We start from the raw sequence: 17501 nt of genomic DNA, 5'->3' as shown, positions 1-17501 counted from the left end.
TTTGCTTAACTTCCTCTGCATTTCCTTTAACCTGATTCATAATTAAAGTAAAAATAAACAAGGTGATGAAAAAGGACAGTGTGGAAAATAAGCAACTCTAAATTATGCAGGAACTTGGTTAATAACTTTAACCAGGAAAAGAGAGTAAAAGGAAAGTGAAAAGGAGTCTCATTTCCCTTCTTCCTTCCCTGATTACAGAAGGAGCACTGGACACAGACAAATGGATAAACAGGTAATGTGTGTGACAGAAGGAGATGCACAGATGTGGTGAGAAAGGCTGAAAGCTTGCAGGAGTTCTGCACGTTTTGTAAAGGTATTTTTAATTAAAACAGAGAGATGAGCAGAAAACATAAAACAGAAATACCCAATTCGTACTAATTGTATGAAGTCTCATCTCCTTGCCAAACAAACATTCTGGCACAGCACTACGTTTTTTTCTCTCTAGCACTGAGGAGAGAAAGGATAAACCAGCTCTTATTACAGTCTAATAACTCCCCACAGCCTGAGCTGCTCCCTGGGACAGTGATGCCTCCCCAGCACACAGCAACCTCCACATCCTGAACTTCCCAAAGCTGGCGCTGAGCTGCTCCCAGGCATGGACTGAAGGAAGGCAGCAGAACCCACCTCAGCAGCACAGAAATGAACAAAGCAACCACAACAAACCAGAGAGCAGACAAAGCAAAACCTTCCAGTCGTTCTGATACCATCTGGAGGGAGGTACTTTAGCCATATACAGAATTTGTCTAGATCCAAAACTCCCTTTCAACTTGTTTTCAGAAAAAGTCAACTCACCAATTTAAAAGAGCCTGACAAACTATGGAGTAGGAGGTAAACACTGATCTACAGGCAGGAACAACAGTGGAGCTGTGTGTGTACTCCTGTCAACAACCACTGCTAGTGTGGAATGGCCACACTGGACAAATGGGCTCAGTTCCTACAAATGGGCTCAGTTCCTACAAGTACAAACTAATTGAAATGTTGGAAGAAAAAGGTTTCCGTGTTTTTAATGAAAAAAACCACCGTAAAGTAAGAATACTGACACAATGACTACAGTGCCAGTAAGGAGTGTTCTCTGGTGAGAGGCTTCATTACATATGCAAGGTAAGGTGAGATAAGAATAGAACTGTGAACGAGGTGGGAAACAAAAACACATTTACTTTCCCTTACTGGGAAAACTCCACCAGAATTATGATGAAGTACTGAAAATGCATATTTGTACTAAGAATTTTTACCACACTCTGCTGGTGTGGTTGGGAATAGCAAGAACTAATGCCACAGGAAATAGAAGCACAGAGTTAGCACTAAACTCAATGGAGTTACCTTGGGATTTACACTGGGGAATGCAGCTTTATCCCTCTGAGACTGACTCTCTTCACAGAATCACAGAATCATTAAGGTTGGAAAAAGACGTTTAAGATCATCAAGTCCAACCATCAACCCAGCACCACCATGTTCACCATTAAACCGTGTCCTCAACTGCCACATCCAAACATGTTTTGAACACTTCCAGTGATTCCTCCACTGCCTGGGCAGCCTGTGCCAAAGCTTGACAACCCTTTCCATGAAGAAATTTTCCCTGATATCCAACCTAAGCCTCTCCAGGCACAACTTGAGGTCATTTCCTCTCCTCCTGTCACTTGTTACCTGGGAGAAGAGCCCGACACCACGTGTGTCACTGCCTCTTTCTGGATACTGTTTACTCGAGGACAGACCCAAAACTCAGCACTATTTCTTGCTACCAGGGAGGCAGGAGCTGTGCATCAAACACCTGAGTGCAGGGTCTGGGCATCACTGACCTGGGATAAGAGTCTGGGCTGGGAAAGCACAATGTGCTTTCCCTTAGTTAGACTGGAGACACGGGATACTGGGAGACAAGGCATTTGGTTCATGAAGCATATGGAACAACTGACAGCTTGGGAGCAAAGACACACACATAAGAAACATATGGAAAAAGTCCCTTCTGCAAATGCAACTGAAGCCTTTGCCTCCCTAGAACTTTTTCTTTGGAGTATGAGGGGTGTGGTGAGTGAAGGATACTGATTGTCCGAGGTTGACAGAGTGCTGCAAATTCATCTTGTCATGCCCTTTTTGCAGTCACTTCCCATTCCAATTCATAATTCCAACCCTTTCCAGCAAATGACAGTCTCTAATTATTGCTGTGAAGCTTTGTACCCCGGATGTTTCCTGGAATTCCAAACCACTCCATGCACATTTGTGTGGTGCATACATGAGGGGAGAGAGAAAGGGAAGGAAAGACAAGAGGTCAAAGTCAGTGGGAGTTTTATATTTGTTGGTTTCTTGGTGCTTTCTTTAAACTACACATTAATTCCTGTACCTAACATCCCATTAAATTCCCCCAAATACATTTTTGGATATCCCTGTGCCTGGAATATCCAAAGTCCACTCTGTAAGTGGTTTCAGGCCTCACTGTGCCTGCCTGAGCAGTACTCCCTGCAGTTGGCTGCTTCTCTGGCATACCTGGATGGTGTACTGGTAGACTCCTGGTTTTGGCTGCCAAGGAAATGTCAGGATACTGGGTGACAGAACTATGGGAACATAGATTTCCACATCCTGCTGGTTCCGCACCGGAACTGGTAACGTGTGAACCCCTCCATCCTGCCAAAGGCAAGAGCACAGCATTAAAACGGCACCACAGGGCTTCCCACACTCCATCTTTAGTCCTCATGTACAGACAAGTTGTTGGAAACATCTCAGGAGAGAAAGGAACACTACTGAGGGTCACTCATGAACCGTGTTAGGTGTGAGCAAACAGTCAGCTCCTGGCAGCAAGGTGTGCTACTGGATTAAATGAGGGTTATTGCTATGGAGAAACAGGTGCCCTCGTTAATTTAAAAGGCAAACAGCAAGGACAGGGACACTCTTTCATTATTATTTTGAGACTGTGTCTGGGAAACCAATCTGGAGACTCAACACCTGTCTTTACTCCTTGTTTGTTCCACTCTGAGCACAAAGTTCAGCCCAAAAGACCCACTGCTCACCCCCCAATCACTGGCCTTCACAGCTCTGCTGTCACTGCAATGCCACCACCTCTGGCACAACACACTGTCACTGCAGCTCTGAAGGAAAACTTTGGCAGCTCCCACTGGATCCCATTCCACTCAAGAGCACCTCTCTGACACAGAGACTGACCTGGCTTCTCACATACAAATCCTACTGTAGGAACCACTGCAATGATTTCACAGCAAATGGGTTGAAGTGCTGAAGTTTCAAGCAAAAGCAAGTCACTTGCACACCACGTGCCCTAGTTAGCCACACATTCAGCACAAAGTTAATCAATATTAATTGGAAGAAATGTGCAGGCTGATACATTTGGTAGATTTTCATTCCAGCATTTAACATCACTTACCAAATGACAGCAAACTCCCCCAGTGTGAGTGAGTGCAGAGCAAGGCCAGGGTCTGACTCTGGTGATCTACCACAACAAACTGTAAAAGCCCTCAGCCTGAGAGGCCTTTGCCCCACCCGAGGGAATGGGATGTGCCTGCAGGAGGACCTGCCATGAGAGAAGAGGTCAGTGCTGTGCACCATCGCCTGAACAGGCGTTTGCCACACGCCTGGGACCAAAATCCCACTCCTCATCTACACAAATCCTCTGGTGGCTCAATTGAGTTTTCCTCAAGTATGGATTTTAGAATTTGGCTCTCAATCTGTTCAAACAAAGCAGTTCAGACTATGTAGTTCTTGGGTTTTCTTTCCCTGTGAGGTCACTCCTGCACAGCTGGATGAATTTTCAGCCCGGCAGTAAAGCAGGAGAGCTCTGCTGAGGACGTACCCGATCGACTACTGCTGTCAGGGCAGCATCAATGGTGGTCTGCCCCTCCTTTATTGCCTTCACATAATGATAGGAGCCATTCAGAGATGACTGCAGCACCTCAAAGTACTCCTTGGACAGCTCAGCATCAATTCTGATGTTCTAAAACCAGAACATTAAACAGAGATTGCCACAGGTAAATGACATTAAAACTGTACAGACAGCCATAAACATAGAGCAAATCAATAACAAATCAATGAGAAAACTATTGTTGAACAACACAGTTCAAACACATCTTGCTGAAACAGATTGGAAATTTTCCCTATGGAAGTTTCAGCCTCTCAGTAAGATTTTACCTTTTAAACACAGCATTCACTCCACAGAAAGTTTCCTTTTTTATATTACCAGCAACATGGAATTTAACGTGAAAAGTACCAATATTTCAACCACTAAATAATTTATATATTACAATAATTTCTTAATTTTGCATTCTTAAACAAAAAAGAACAAGTACACTGCCTCAGCAGCACACTGAGCTCAAGCTGAAACCCAGATCTGTATCTCAAGAAGCAATTATGTGCAAATAAAATATCATTCCCATATTTTCCATATTCTGAAAAGCAATAACTCAATTTTATCACACATTTAATAATTTATCAATATTTTTAAATTTTATTAGATTTTGTTATTTTTTTGATGTTTTATTGATGAATTTTATTTCATATCTACATAAATTTAATATAATAAACGATATAAGAATATAAATTATATATACTATATAAATATATAATAGTAGATGTTATTATATATTTTATATATAACATATATAATATATAAAATATATTATATGTATTTTTATATATAATAATATATAATGATATATATTATATGTTATATCTATAATATATTTTATATATTAAATATAATAGATGTTATTATATATAATATGTTATTATTTTGATGTTTTATTGATTAATTTTATTTCATATTTATATAAATGTTATATAATAAATTATATAAAATATATAATATATAAATATATGAAATATATAATTTTATATAATTTATATATTAAATTATATAAAATACTTTAAAATTTAAAAATATTACATTTTATTACTTTTTTCTTCTTGCAAATGAACCATTTAAATTTTGTTTTCTTTGTATTTTTTTTTAAGAACTACTTATAGATTTGGTACCTAGTATGTGAAATTTAGGCAGAAATTCCTCCCTGTGAGGGTGGTTGGACATTCAAACGTGAAATTTGTTGTCCAACTTCTTCCAGTTCTCTCTACAGCACTTGGGACTCCAATGGTTTCACATGAATCACCCAGAGTGCTTTATTTTAAAAAGGCAACAGCAACAAAACAAAGGCAAAAAAGGAAAAGGCAAGAAACAACACTCTTTGCACTGTCCTACCTCAGTGGAAATAGGAAACCACTCAACTAATTTCAAAGCAAGTCAGGATTCAGGAGACAGACAACTGAGAATACATAAACATTTCAACTTACATCAGACAAATACACCTTATTCCTTGATTTATCGTACACATCGATTGTAATTTCATAGAGCCTGCCCGTTTCCAGGACCCATCTGTCACCTGGATGAACTGTAAATCCTACAAAACAGGAGAGATTGAACAGCACAAACCAACAGCCTCTTCCCCTAATGGATAAAAGCATTTGGCTTCTGGTGCCCACACTCTGCAGATGAACATTCATTATTTAAAGCTGCTGAATACAGAGATAAAAGAAAATACGTATTTAGTACTAAACCTATTTCACATTGAGCTACTTCAATGAATAAAATTACTTTTCTATGAAAAGTAACACAAGGAATGGAAGAGTGTATATACACCATGAAAACCACAAAAGCAAGGCAAGAAATTATATTAAGCAATCAAGAAAATCAATACCAACCTAAATACCCAGGATTTACCACATAGATGGTGCTGTTGGGCAGCCTGGACACCCCCTGCATGTGGATACCTGGAGTCTTAGTAAAGGAACACAAAAGTTTAGTCAAAAGCCAAGATCAGCTTATTCCTGGGGCTCCTTGTGCCTCTTTGGCCACTTGGAGCTAATTTTAAATTGGAAATAAATGTTATCTCCACTTCCCTGCATTGTACTGACCATTCTGGAGAGATTTCACTAGAGAACATCGTGCTTGAAATACAAAAATGGAATAAAGCCCCATCACATTTCCACAGTGACTGAGGGGAACAGACCTGACTTAACTGATCTTTTGCCAACCCAATTTCTTAGAGCACTCCAAGGCATCTGACAGCTCTGCTGAGACTGAATTCCCAGCAGAGCTGTTTTCCATGGCTCCACCAGCGCTCCTGATGTTCAGGGCTCCTGGTACACATGGGGATAATGTTTTTGTGTTGCAAAGGGTGGAAAGTTTGTCCCCTGCCAGGACGTTGTGGGTGGCAAAGCATCCCGAAGGAAGGTGTCCTGGTTAGAACGGCTGGGACCAATTCATCACTGGATGGGTGTAACCCAAAACTGTGTATTCTATAGCCTTCCATGCCCAGAAACTGTTGTCAGTGAAGGCCTGCGAGGTGGGAGGATGTTCCTGTCCTCATACCCTTTTATGGAATTCCCCGCTCTGATACCCTTTTATGGAATTCCCTACTCTGAGGGAGGGACTGAGCACTCCCGCCTGAACTGGAGAGTATATAACTGGGAGTTTCAGAACCTTGCCACCTCTCGTGGGATCCAGAGGAAGACTGCAGACCACCGCCTTCAACTAGACTGAGACCACCACCCTCGACTGGACTGCAATCACCACTTCTGACCAGACTGCAGCAGCTCTCCCACCAGCAGGTTTATCCCCTCTCCCTTTACTTTGGACTCGGGGGTGGGCCAAGGAACACCACTTTTGTTCATACCCCAGGGTGCTGGGTTATACATTTGGGTTTTGTGGGTTAAAACCAATTGTCTGTATAATTGTACTTATTGCATTATTTTAATAAATTGTTATTCTGATTTATAAATCTCTCTTTTGAATTGAGTTCATTTTCCCTTGCTGGTTAACTTTTAAACCAGTACATAAGGATACTCTTGTGCACCAGGAGCAGGTTGGTCTGGCCCTGCTGCAATGCAGTGACAGTGGATGTTGCCCGGTCCAAGCTGGCAACGGGCCGGGATGGATCTCCCTCGGGATGCAGGATGTGGTTCTGGAGCTGCAGCTCATACTGCTCCGATGGCATCACTATCTCTGCATGGAAAACAAGACAACACGGGAAACAATAAAAGCAAGTGTGTCAGTGCCTGGCTGCTGCTCATTATTGCTGATTATTTTCTATTGATGCTGAGTGCACACATTAAATCCGCATTTTTAGTGTCCTGTAGAAACAGCATTTCTGTCATTGTATCAACACATACACAACAAGATGAGCTTCCTGCCAGACTTCAGTGTCTTTGAAGCTGCAATTTCCAACTAATATCAGCTCACTATTTAGACCTAACATCCAAGTAATTTCCAGCTTCACAAGAAAGAAGGAAAAAAAAAGGGGAAAAAAGAAAGAAAAAAAGGAAAAAAAAGAAAAAAGAAAAAATAAATTAAGGCATTACACTTTTAAATGGGCATAAAGTCAACTAACCCACACTTATAGAGGTTCTGCTTTGTGGAGTAAATCCATTTGCCAATAAAACATTTTCTCTTAGAAAAGTTACTAATCTCAATTTGATTTAACTAAGAAAGTCATTTGGATTCTCAGTGACTGTGAAATAAATGGGTACATCTAAAATGCCAGTGTTGGCTCCAATTCTGAGTTACCCTCACCTTCACATCCTCCACAAATCTGCAAGAGTATATAGTCACAATTTTTTTGACAGAAAGAACTAAACAGCTGTATCATTGTGTTCCTTAGGAAAACAGTATTAAATATTAACAAAGTAGTTTAAATACAATTAAAAATTTCTCAGCAGTTAAAAATTCACGCAAAGCATTAAAAAATAAAAATAAGAGAGAACAGAACCAACCTGTGATCTTCCCCTGCCTCATTTTCTGAACTCTGTACTGAATTGATGTTCCTACCAGCAGATAAATGTCATATACTGGATTTAAAAGGATGTTTTCCAAAATAAGCAATCTGACTTCTGCAGGATGTACATCCTATTGATAGAGGGAAAAGAAAAAAAAAAAAGTAAGCACATGTAAAGCAGCTCATTTGAAGCAGACCATGCAGCAGGAACTTAGAATCTAGAAGTGAAAAATATCACTTGCTGCAATTGGGTCTTTATTTTCATCTCCAATTTTGCCACAATAGGGCAATGCAAGGGACAGTGAATGGTACAGAGACCTGCTCTGTGCACACTGTGAAGGATAAGGAAAAAAATCGAGTCTCTGTGAAGATCATTTTGGTTCTGTTTTCCAGAGAATACAGAAAAACTTGAGACAGATGCTCAGTGATCATTCAGCCAGAAATTCATCTTCCCCACTGTAAAACATGGTACCTCCAGGCAGCACATCCATTAGAACTGCACCGAGGAATCCACATCCAACTCACTGGTCTATTAAATTAGGAATACAACAGATAATTGTATAAATTCTATTACAGCTGTTTGAGGGATGTTCACTGAAAACGTGCAGTCTGGCAGCAGGAGGAGATTTAAAGGAACTACTAAACCAGAAAGAGAAAAAAATTACAAACACAACAATATTATTTCACTTTCACTCACAGTATCAGCTCAAAAATAATTGAGAAATATAAATATTAAACCAGAAAACTAAGCAAGCTACAAGCATTCAAACCCCAAAAAGTCAGAGTGATATCATGTAGAGCAAGCACGTGTATTCAGCACAATTAGGCAGAGCTGTAACAAAACCACAATTCTTAACAGGCACTACAGTTTGTGTAGTAACTAGTGTTACATACATGTAGATAATATTTTTGTGGAACACCTTCTACAGGTATGGGTCAGATAGGCCAAGGCAATTCTACTTTCAGCAGAAACATGAAGTACAACCTGTGGTAGCAGAAATCTGCCAAACCAGACCTGCAGACACGAGATGAAGTTGAGAACCCCCCGTTCCAGAGCAGGATTTTTAAGGAGCAGTGTTAAGCTGACAGTAGCACGATGCCAAGTACTCCTGGAAGCCACAAAAACTCTCTCAGGTGTTTGTAAATTCTGTTACGGGCAAAACCAACTCTGTCTGCAGAGTTAAATGAAAAACTCATCGCCAGAGGTTGTACGGAAAGAACCATCCCGGATCTCCAGAGCAGCTGGGAAGAGCAGCCAGCACTGCACTGAACACCCTGGTGGCACTGACATTCCCTTCCCTGGAAACCAGAACCTCAGGAGGCAGAACTGGGGATCAGAAAGTGTTCACAGGATGGAAATAAAGGTATATCCAACAGAGCAATCCTTGTTCTAGTCATTTATTTACTGAGAAAAAGAACAGAAGTGTTCTAGTTGAGTCTTTTTTAAAAGTGTAAAGGGCCAAATGCTATGATTCTAGTTACATATATAGTATGAATATCAGGAAAAATAAAATTGTGCAGAAGCATTTGGAGCGTGTTTCTCTGCCACAGGGCCTTCTGTCAGATGTTTAGAAATGATCTCTGGCACTTGCACCAAACTCCATCCCTTTCTGGGTGATGTGGGCTACAGAGTCAATCCACTGTGGCAGAGATGCAGCACTGAGACCCACAATGGAGATCCACAAACATGGCAGGGCAAACTCAGAGAGCTACTGTAACACTGGACTCTAAGATTAAATAATAAAAAATTCAGGATGAACACAAGTTTCTTACCTTATAGACACTTTCCTGTAGTCTTGCTTCCAATTTAGAACTCCCTGTTTTCATTCCAGACACCAGAATGGTATCTCCTTGCTTGGCAACTTTTTCCATCTCCAATATATAGGAAGGTGGGATGTAAGTGGATTCTAGGAACTTGAGGATACTGAAAAGTGAACCAAAAAGTGAGCAGAGAATCGTTAAATGATCTTTGTAAACCCACAGAGAACCCAGCATCTATTCCCAGCTACTTCCACTTTTAAGCAAATTTGAGATGTCTGCCTGGGACCAGATATCCAAATTTTCCTCATTCTTGAGATACCTGCAGCTCATTTCTGTCACTGATAAAAGTCTGTCTGAAGCTGCTTGTGGGCTTTCAAGAGCTATCAGAAGACTGCACATGTTGTCTACAATGACCCCTCCAGTTGGTACAGTAGGTGTAGACTGCAGAAACTACAGATTATTGTGAAACAATTGATATGAGAAACCCAAAGGTTATATTTATAAAAGTAAGAGCTTAACAAACCCAGAACATAACTTTGACCCTCATGGAGAAAGCAGGATGCATTTAATCCATGACTATGGAAATGGTCTACCAGCAGAATACTTGCAGTAACTGTTAGAAATTTCAACGAGATATGACAACAGGGAGGGAAGGAATTTGCCATGAACAGGTAAATGACAGGGCACCAAGGACAGAGCACCATGTTTTCCAGGTTGCCAGCTGCCGTGTCCACATCATGTGCTTGGTTTTATGTGACCTTCACAGCAAAGGCAGTAAAGTCACATAGAGAACAGACACAGATTTTAACATATTTGTGACAGTTTATCATTTATTTTGCAACAGAACATTGTTATGTTATCATAGCTATGCTAAGAGTAGAGTATAGATCAATATTAGTTTGGTTAAAACCACATCTCTAGCAAATACTTCAGTGAAATTAAAAGTTCCTATGGACTAGGACTTGGATCCCCAGTGGGAGCCATTCCCTCTGGCTCTCTCACATCTGCAGCTTCAGGAACATCATGGGCTTAACAGGCTTTCCCCAGGTAAAGCTCTGGGTTTGTTCCTCCAAGGCTGCAAAACTGGACTCTGTGTTTACCCAGTAGCAAAGAGTCTTGTTTGCTACCCCCACCCCAATTCCAGTGTGTTTGGAACCCAGGTTTGAGGATGGAAATTCACTCTGAACCACTCTGCTCGCTCTCAGAACTGGTTTCCCCACATGCTGCTCATGCAATCATTATATGAACATAAAGCCAGTTTCTGTAAAGGATTTCCTACATTACTTCATGTCCCTCAATTTACCTACATTTTGCTCTTTTCTGAAGACACTGAAGCCTCTGGTGCATGAGTTTGAGTCTATTCCACAGGAAGTTTTGACTCGAGCTGTACTCAACAAGTGTCTGTGAACTGTTTGGTGAGAAAAACCCGTGTTTCATGTGTTTACAGTCTGGTAAATTCACATGGATCAGGGACACATGTTTTCTACCAGCATTTATGTTGAGCAAAGTCAAGATTCACCAGGACATAAAATATGATGAATATTAACATATTGCTGCTAAGTAACACATCCTGGTGTGCTGACACCAGTTGGTGACCGTGCAAAGATGGAATTCCTGGAGTCCAAACTGGAAATATCCCACTGAGGCACTGCTAAGCAGCCTTCAATCCTGATTGGCTTAATAATAAAGGTGGATGCTCACATTTCTCTTTGAAACCACTGAAGAACAGAACAATGAAGTCATCACTGTAAAACTAAATAGTGAACATGCTTAATAAAATAATAATTGAAAAACCCCATCACCAAAACAGACACCACAGATGGTATGGTGTCAAATGTAGGAAGGAAAATAGACTTTAAAAAAAGTAATCATAGAGTCTGGATTCTATTCCTATCCCTGCCACAGGTGAGTTTTCTGACTTTGGGGCACGAACTCCACCTCCATTAAATGGAGGCAATATTTCCTTATTATACAGAAATGCTTGAAAACACTCACATTAGTGAGTTGTAAAGCACTTCCAAGATCTTTGGACAGAAGTTCCCACAGAACACAGCACTTTAAACTCCAGTGAACTTGGTCTGTGGGTCAGTACAGATGATGAACCAAGCACCAGGGTTTATTTATCAAGCAAGTGCTTTGTACTCACTGCTGTGTCTGAAAGACAATCCACTGAACACCTTCACTGAACACCTTTCATTCAACTATTCCACCTGGCCCTAGGAGCTGTATCTGGCTCACAGGCAGGCACTTGCTCCATGCCAATTTAAAGTTTAGCTACTTTCAGAACTACTTCAACACCAGGACTAAGTGTTGACTGACACCTGTAACTCTTCAAGTTTGGAGAGCTCCTTTCTGAAACGGAAGCTCTCTTTTCCTTAAAAAAAAAAATAATTAAAAATTAAACTGCTGAAATCCTGAGATAACAGTCTTACTGTTAACTCTTCCTTTTGCACAAGATGTTTCAGCAAGATCAATAACTGTATCTATTTATTTCTAACTGTTCCATCAGAGCTACCAGAGCTGCTCATGAACACTATCAGTTAAAGTACATAGGGATGAGAGTGCCCAGGTTGTTGATTTGGCACTGCTAAAAAAACCAACCTGAAACAACTGACTCTTAAGCACTATTATTTTAGGCCTCAGTTCAGTAAGCTACCTGGATGTGGGGGAATGTTTATACACCTCAAACTAACAGAGCTGGAAGTTCAGAGGCCAGTGGAATGTCCTTACCGTAAGGCACTGTGGGAGTCTGAGAACCCTCCAGCCTCTGGGTCCTTCACTATGGTCCAGTCAAACACCAGCCCTGCCAACGTGCTGAAAGTGTTCCCTGCAAATCAAACACTGGCATTAACACAAAACCACAGCACAAGCAGAGAGGCTTCCTGGGACAGACACCATGACTTATTCCCCCAGGAAATGTCTCAATCTTATCCCTACAAGAAGAGCCACTGGTATTTAGTTAAAAATCACAATCCAGTTGTGTCTTTTCACCTTTTGCAACACCACATTCCACTTGATGTTTTCCACAAAGCCCACAAAGAGGTAAGTGCAGCTGTGCCCACCTCCCCTCCACCTGCCAGCCCCTAAGGCACAAACCACCTTTCCCCTTTGACCACGAACACCTTATTGTTTCTCAGATATGTTAGCAAGATATATAAAAAACCCTGCTAAACAACCTTTCATTTTGAAACATGCAGATCTGAGACACCATTTGGGTAACTTGATTTCACAGCACCAATGAACTGCAAATGTCCTTTTGGCTATGAGCAAAACCAGGACTTATCCACAACAACAGTCAGTCTTCACTCCAAGAGCTCAGACTGAGCATCATCTTTCCATAAACTGTGAGCCAGGAGAACATGAGAAACTGTAAATGTTAAGGAAGAACAGAAGGGAATAAACAGGCTGAAAACAAAGGTTTAACACAATCACATTCAAGTGTAAGGAGCTGCTAATCTGAAGGATCTTTCAATCTTCAAGATGAATCTTGCTGTGAATTGTAGTGTCCACTGGCACAAATAAGTATGGAACACAAATCCCAGTATTAACCACATTTTAAAATATATTTTCATTTGTATGACTCCTTTTGACATTCAAATTTATATTACTAAAGAAAAAACCAATGCAAATCTACCACTTAATTCTTATGCTTAGAGGTGATGCCATTTTTAAGCCACCAGTCAACACAATGAACAGCCCATATTATGTCTCCCATTTCTACACAACTTCCTGAAAGGAGTTCCAAATCCCAAATAGCCAGGAATTTAGACACAAAACTCCAAACACACCAGGCAAGAGAAATAAAACTGACTGAATCTCGATTATTTAACATGCATTCAAGTCTAACTTTAATGATGCATGTTTTAGCCAAACAAATGCAAACACACATTTTTAAGTCTTTCTCATTTAACCCACCTCTAGTGAAGTCATAATAAAATAACTTGAGCAAAAGTTCAGCACATAAAAGAAAACAACATGACTTTTTCCTCCCTCCACATTCTACACTTAATTTGGCCAAAGTTCTCCATGATCATCTTCCTCTCTTGCATTAACAATCTTTGAAAAGTAGCATTTGAGGACTGAGTTTGTCTTTGGAGTGGCTTATTAAAAACATGCACAAAAAGCAATTTGCATTAATCTAACTGAGAAAAAAAACACACCTTAAGAAAAAATAATTAGAATATATTTATTTTTAAAAATTACTGGAATATATATATATCTAAATATACTTATATATATGGAACATATATTGATATTCACAGGAGCAGAACCATCAACATTAATGAGTGGTCTGACCCACACCAGATGTAAGATGTAATAATTACCATCAGCCCCAAACAAATCCTCCTTGGCACGTCCCCAGGGTCTAATTAAGGACTTTATATCGTGGGGAAAAGGCCATGTCCCTGCACCATGGATATCCAAAGAGCTCACACACAGCATCCTCTCCCTCCCTCTCACACAGCTGCACTAACAGCCCTGACACCTGTTCTTTGTGCAAGTTTTCAGCAAACCTAAGTACACTTGCTGCCAATATTCATTGAGCTGGAGAATTATTTTATACTGATTTTTTAACCTTCTAAATATTTTTTAAAAAGCAATCAGAAGTGCCTTATTCTAGAGTCTCTTTTCCTGAACAATTATATCCTTCAGTAAATTCGCTGCTGCTCTTGAATGTTTTTATTTTAAAGTGTGACCAGAAAGTCCACTGATAATCCAGTATTTCCAAAGGTCTCCCAAGGACAGATCCCCAGGTTATTTGGGTCAAAAGGAACTGATTTTGTGAGCCCCTAAACTTAGATTGGGAAGTTTAGTCCTTGTAACCCACACCCTGTTTCAGCCATGCAGATGAAACACTCCTGGTGGGTTCTGAGCCACTGCTGCTCTTCAGACTCTGCCCTGAGCAGCTTCCAAGGCAAACCTCCCACAGAGCACACTTGAGAGTTTGCACAAACACCAAGCCAAGAACCCACTGCTACACACAGGATAAAACACAAATTTACCTTTCATTATTACCATATCACCACACTTCACCTGCCATTCCTGGGTTACGAACAGGGTAGGATGGGCTCAGTAAGTACCCAACACAAACAATTCAACCTTCTGCTTTCAGCCCAGTAGTTGTCCTAAAAATCACTTGCTTTGTGTGTCATGTGTGCACAAAAATTCATTGTTGAAACCTGAGCATGAAATTCGTACCAGGTCATGGTTCTTCTTCTGATGCTACAGACAGTATGAAATGCAGAAAAATTCTGCTCCTATTAAATAATTATGCCTTCAGTCCAAAGGCCCTGACTCTTATGAGCCTAAATGGTACTTCCTAAAAGAGAGTTTTTGTAGTAATTATGGGATAGTAATTAAGCAATAGGTGGTTGGTCTTCAACATCACCTCTGAACCTGCTGTTTGATGCCTGATGGGGCTCAGATAAAATGTCCTCTTGCAAAATTCTTTAGACTACCCCAGCTCAAAAGAAAAAAAGAAAAAAGAACAGACCACTTCCCAATGTATTTTGCAGAGAACTCCCTTTAAATTACTCCACTTGGCTTCAATCAATCAGCTGTGTCACAAATACAACCAGTGCACACATCAGGCAATTACACCTTTCAACAGAGATTTCATCTCCCACCACCACATCTCTTACCTTCCGAATCCAAAGCCAGAATTTTCAGCTGCAGGGGGGAATCCTCAAGGTAGAGCTCTCTCGTTGTGGACACAATTTGGATGCCATGAATTAGATCAACTATGGCATCACAGCGAAGCACTTGCCCAGTCCCTGCAAGAGACGTCAGAGAGCCCCTGAGATCCCAGCGCTGCCCCTGCTCCCCGAGGGCACCACCCACACAAAAGGCACCTCCCATCGAGCCAGTGACACCAACCCCACACTGAAGGAACTGAAACCGTGTCATGGCCTTGAGGACAAAAGTCTCGGTGCAATGATGGCTAAGAAAGCAAGAAAAGCAGTTCCCTTAAATCTTCAGCAGCTCTGATTTCCATCTCCACCACCACTTACACATGGTGTCTCTCAGGACACAGGCAGGGTTTGTACAGTGCAACGCTCAGACCTGGTTCATGGCCCAGAGAGCTTAAGGACTTTTACCCACAGACCATAAACCCCCATAAACTCCTTCACTGCATAACTGCAAGGCACTTATTGACTGTCTGGTTCTGTCTGTCCCTATAAAATCTAACCAGGTACATTTTTGACAGACATTGTCACACATGAAAGGCAATGCCCAGCTTTTGAAATGCAAAACGTCTGAGTTTGCATTACTAATTTTCAGTATATTGCATATTTCAGTCACCCCCTCTATTTTATTTTTTTTACGAATTACTCTTCTCCTGGATGTAACATTAATATCATTAACAGTTATCTGAGGCCCTTAACAAACAGAAGTTAAAACCTACACCCACAGAAAGTCTAAAATGACTGTGCACATGAAGTTTCTTGTTTGTGCCGTTCCTGGAGGGCACCAGGACGCCCAGCAGCAAGCGGTGCAGTTACAGCCGTCAGGACTCACCTGTATCCTCGGCGAAGATGATGCTGGTGAGCCGGGTGGGCTGCGAGGAGCGCGCCTGCACCAGCGCCCGCTGCGAACACTCGTCCTGGCCCAGCGGCTCCACACTCGCCACCTCCGGCCGGCTGGAGGACCTGCAGGGATGGCGGGTCAGTGACTGCTGAGCGGCAACCAGGGGCTGGCTGGAAACCCCCGCAACAATCGACACGGGGCACGTTCCGCGGGCAGGACCCCACTGTGGTAGGAGCTGGATGGCAACAGCTCCCCGAGGACTCCAGCAAACGTGAGGCTGAGAAGGGGAGAGCCCAGGGCAGAGACCCCCAGACAAAAACAGCCCTCCCTGCACCGGGGCAAGTTCACCCCAAACGCAATTCAGTCGGCCCAGACCTGCACCCAGCTACTGAACACAGCTGCAGAGCCTGACTGCTGACCAGCTCCGAGGTGTGGAACAAGTACAAACACACACTGTACTGAAGGGAAGGTACAAGACTTTTAGCTAAAGCTCCATTCACCACCTGTAACTGCATTTTCAAAACAAGTTTGAATCAAAGTTCTGAAAAAACTGGAAGCCTTCCCCAATGACAGAACATCACAACTACACATTTGCTATGACCAGGGGCTCTGAAAACAAGAAATGTTTTTTTTAATCAAGAAATTAAAAAAAAAAGAGATTTAGTCTGTTTAGCAGAAGAATGTAACACTGTGTTTTAAAATTTGCCAAGTACCTTCTTCTACCTTAATGTTCTGAAGTTTGCAAGTAAAAGTTTGTTGTTGAACCTCCTGAGAATTTTGTTGTCTCTCCTGCACAGTGCCCAGAGTGAATCAAACCATCTTCCCCTAAACCCACCGAGCTGTCTGGGGCACTACAACATGGAGTCCAGCTCTCGCTACTGTGTGCCAAAAATGTCAAGGAAAAGAACATTTTAGAGTTACTAAAAACTGAACCTCTTGAAATTAGAGCAGCAATATGCATCTGAGGGCTAAATGTAGAGCAAGTGAGATACCCGAGCAGGCCATGCCCCTTGCAAGTGTCTACAGAACGTCCCCCTGTGCCTGGGCCGAGCTGGCACTCAACATGTTGGGCAGCTGGGTGCACTGGGCTGAGCTGGGACTGGCCCTGTGTCAGAACTGGGTCCAGATGCCTCTCACAGACCCTGCTCATGGCCAGCCTGGAGCTGTGCAGGGGGACCAGAGCCAGCACCCCATGAGCTGCTGAGGAGTCCAGAGCCCCAAATAGCCCTGGCTGTGTGCTCAGGGATCCTGGGGGTGTGCTCAGGGATCCTGGGGGTGTGCTCGGGGATCCTGGGGGTGTGCTCGGGGATCCTGGGGGTGTGCTCGGGGATCCTGGGGGTGTGCTCAAGGATCCTGGCTGTGTGCTCAGGGATCCTGGCTGTGTGCTCAGAGATCCGGGGTGCTCAGGGATCCTGTGTCCTCAGGGATCCTGTGTCCTCAGGGATCCTG

General features: G+C 42.0%; 1 protein-coding gene across 1 annotated transcript in view; it reads right to left on the bottom strand.

Moving 5' to 3' along the window:
• The window catches only part of NUP210 (nucleoporin 210), a 54432-nt gene extending 37315 nt beyond the window's left edge, over positions 1-17117 (bottom strand). The window contains exons 1-11 of the mRNA XM_027703115.1: positions 17077-17117; positions 16044-16174; positions 15167-15298; positions 12255-12351; positions 9537-9687; positions 7762-7894; positions 6836-6994; positions 5692-5760; positions 5284-5390; positions 3794-3934; positions 2479-2616 (exon numbers count right to left, since the gene is read on the bottom strand). Coding sequence (XP_027558916.1) covers positions 2479-2616; positions 3794-3934; positions 5284-5390; positions 5692-5760; positions 6836-6994; positions 7762-7894; positions 9537-9687; positions 12255-12351; positions 15167-15298; positions 16044-16174; positions 17077-17117 — 1299 coding nt within the window. The remainder of the gene's footprint in view (positions 1-2478; positions 2617-3793; positions 3935-5283; positions 5391-5691; positions 5761-6835; positions 6995-7761; positions 7895-9536; positions 9688-12254; positions 12352-15166; positions 15299-16043; positions 16175-17076) is intronic.
• Positions 17118-17501: the final 384 nt, after the last annotated feature.

Source organism: Neopelma chrysocephalum, unplaced genomic scaffold (genome assembly GCF_003984885.1).
Source record: "Neopelma chrysocephalum unplaced genomic scaffold, ASM398488v2 Primary Assembly neopelma1_209, whole genome shotgun sequence".
NCBI lineage: Eukaryota > Metazoa > Chordata > Aves > Passeriformes > Pipridae > Neopelma > Neopelma chrysocephalum.
The sequence above is the reverse complement of the archived record's forward strand: the minus strand, read 5'-3'. Positions and strand labels throughout refer to the sequence as shown.